The sequence below is a fragment of the Brassica napus genome, chromosome A4 (assembly GCF_020379485.1).
Source record: "Brassica napus cultivar Da-Ae chromosome A4, Da-Ae, whole genome shotgun sequence".
NCBI lineage: Eukaryota > Viridiplantae > Streptophyta > Magnoliopsida > Brassicales > Brassicaceae > Brassica > Brassica napus.
In genome coordinates, this window is record NC_063437.1 from 2,797,535 (window position 1) to 2,799,948 (window position 2,414).

General features: G+C 33.2%; 1 protein-coding gene across 1 annotated transcript; it reads right to left on the reverse strand.

Annotated features, from left to right (window-relative positions):
• Window positions 1-739: 739 nt before the first annotated feature.
• On the reverse strand, window positions 740-2,172 carry LOC106445353 (ubiquitin-conjugating enzyme E2 14). The gene is made up of 5 exons (XM_013886884.3): window positions 1,982-2,172; window positions 1,734-1,836; window positions 1,410-1,507; window positions 1,218-1,318; window positions 740-1,122 (listed from the first exon to the last, which is right to left on the reverse strand). Exons 1-5 carry the CDS (start codon window positions 2,025-2,027, stop codon window positions 967-969), a joined length of 504 nt encoding a protein of 167 aa, XP_013742338.1. The 5' UTR covers window positions 2,028-2,172; the 3' UTR covers window positions 740-966.
• Window positions 2,173-2,414: the final 242 nt, after the last annotated feature.

A 2,414-nucleotide genomic window follows, 5' to 3' on the forward strand; every position in this document is an offset into this window, starting at 1 on the left:
AGATAAATCATAATCTCTAAATCATAAACATTAAACCGAAATCTTAAAAATCCTTAATTCTAAATCATGAACCTTTTGAGTAAATCTTAAACACCAAAAATTCATGGTTTAATCAAGAGGTAATGAATTAATGATTAGGATTTAAGGTTTAGGATTTATCCAAAGATTTAGAATTTACCCATGGATTTATGGTTTAGAATTTAAGATTTAAGGCTTAGCATTTTGCTGACAGCGTTAACAATATTAAACTTTTTTTTAATAATTACTACTTATTTATATTTATTTTAAATTCACAATAATTTTTTTAAAAAGATATGAATCTGAAAAAACTAAATCTTATTGGTTGGTGAACCTATATGTTCATCTCCTAAAGACTCAGAAGAAAGAAGCCTACCATATGGTAATTAATTTGTAAGGAGAATTGTGTTGAAATCAATATATAATGTAACTGATATATGAAGAAGCTTTTATCAAAAAAAACTGATATATGAAGAAGTTGATGATAGCCACACATAGATTTACTTACATGATAACCCCTCATCTATGACCATTTTTTTTACTTCTTCATCGTCTGACAAATCTTTTTGTCTACACTATAATTTTTCTCGACGCTCTTTAGTTTTATTCATGAGTCAAGACATTTATACACTTCTTAAGCTCTCTCGCTTAGCTTAGAATATAAAATATATAGTCGCACGTACAAATATCATCAGATCAAAACAAAATTAAAAAAAGGGAATATGAAAACGAATCCATTAACGACTGTAAAAATATAATCCTAAAAGATGGATTAGATTTGATTCCACCACAATATTGAAAGACAACACCAAAACCAAAAAAGAAAAGAAAACAAGCTTTTGATGAGCACACAGATTCATCTGCTACTTCTTCTACTTACCTTCTCTCTCTCTCTCTTAGCTTAGGATAGAAATTTCTACAATACATAAAAAGCGCAGGAGAGATGAATCATAGCATCTCTTGCGATCTTCTCACACAGCGACTCACTTTCTTCCTAAACTCTGCTCTGTTGTCTCTCCATTCTTTTGCTGCTTCCACATTGGCCGGTGACTCGTCGTTGGGGCCCGAGAGCATAGATATAATACTCAACACAATGCTTTCTACCTGCAATCAAACACAACAAAGACAAGTCCATATTCAAAAGTGTATCCAGTGGACTGAAGCTAAACTGGTCAAAGAAAACGAAATGAATTGCATACCGTGTGAACAGGGTTCCAACGTTCAGAGGCAAGCTCGTATCCATTAGGATCATCACCAGGAGGATGAAGAATCGATATGCAAACTTTTCCATCAGAATAAACTGCGGTTCAAAGGTTATCAACAATCAGAAGACTCGAATCCAAAAGAGACTTAGTTACATTTTTCTTTCTTTCAAGAATAAGCACACGCACCATTAGGATGCCACACCTCCGAGGTGAACTTGACAGTTGGTGGTTTATTCGGATAATCCTGTGGAAACGTCATAATTGCATTAAAGAAGCCCCCTTCACTGCAATTACAGATCAAAGTTCAACTCATTAGAGTTTGGTCCCATAACAATTGATGAATGAGTTAAATTAGTCTCAATCAAATACTAACATAAGTGGAAACAGAGATTAGCACAACAGAAGCGTTCATATACAAGATAATGAACCAGCTAAGAAGTTAATGCAAAACAAAAGATTCATGTCACAATGAAACCAATCAAACATAATGAATAAATGAAAAAAACTCACTACAAGGTATCAGGAGGACCCATAATGGAAACGCTCCATTGGAAAACGTTATTCTCATCAACGAGGCCAGCAGAGAAACCATCAACCGGCTTCTTGCACAGATCTGAAAACAAACCCAAATTCAAAATCAGCCAAACCCTAATCGAAATTCAGCTCAATTCACACAAGACCCAATCAATCTCTAAATCAAAACCCAGATCGATAAAGGGAAAGCGAAACGGTAGACGAATCGAAGATAAAGGAGAGACCTTTGAGCTGTTTCTGTAGAAGAAGGCTTGCTTGATTCTTTGCCATCCTAGAGAGAGAGAGAGAGAGAGGAGTAGATTCGGGGAGGAGAATGAGGGAGCCCAAGGTATATGGTGATATAATGGTAAGAGGGCGGTGCTTTTTTTTTCCAGAATATTTATCTTTTCTACTGAATATCAAATGGAAATATATTGTTTTTTTTTTTGAACAACAAATGGAAATATATTGTTAAATCAAGTAAAAAGACTTTTTAAAAGAAAAAAAATATTCAATAATGATGTCCAGTTTAATTGCTAAGATGATAATACTCTTTCCGTTTCGATTTAATTATCGTTTAGGAAAAAAATTCGTTTCAAAATAAGTGTCGTTTAAAAGTTTTAATGTAAAATATATTAATAAAAATTTTCACTTCATTTTTCTATTGGTTGAAATATG

Excerpts from the sequence above, each read along its gene's own strand:
- LOC106445353 (XM_013886884.3), bottom strand. The coding sequence starts at position 2,027 with ATGGCAAAGAATCAAGCAAGCCTTCTTCTACAGAAACAGCTCAAAG. Across the intron at positions 1,508-1,733 it reads GGTCCTCCTGATACCTTGTA|TGAAGGGGGCTTCTTTAATG; the intron begins GTGAGTTTTTTT and ends CTGTAATTGCAG. Across the intron at positions 1,319-1,409 it reads GGAGGTGTGGCATCCTAATG|TTTATTCTGATGGAAAAGTT; the intron begins GTGCGTGTGCTT and ends TTTGAACCGCAG.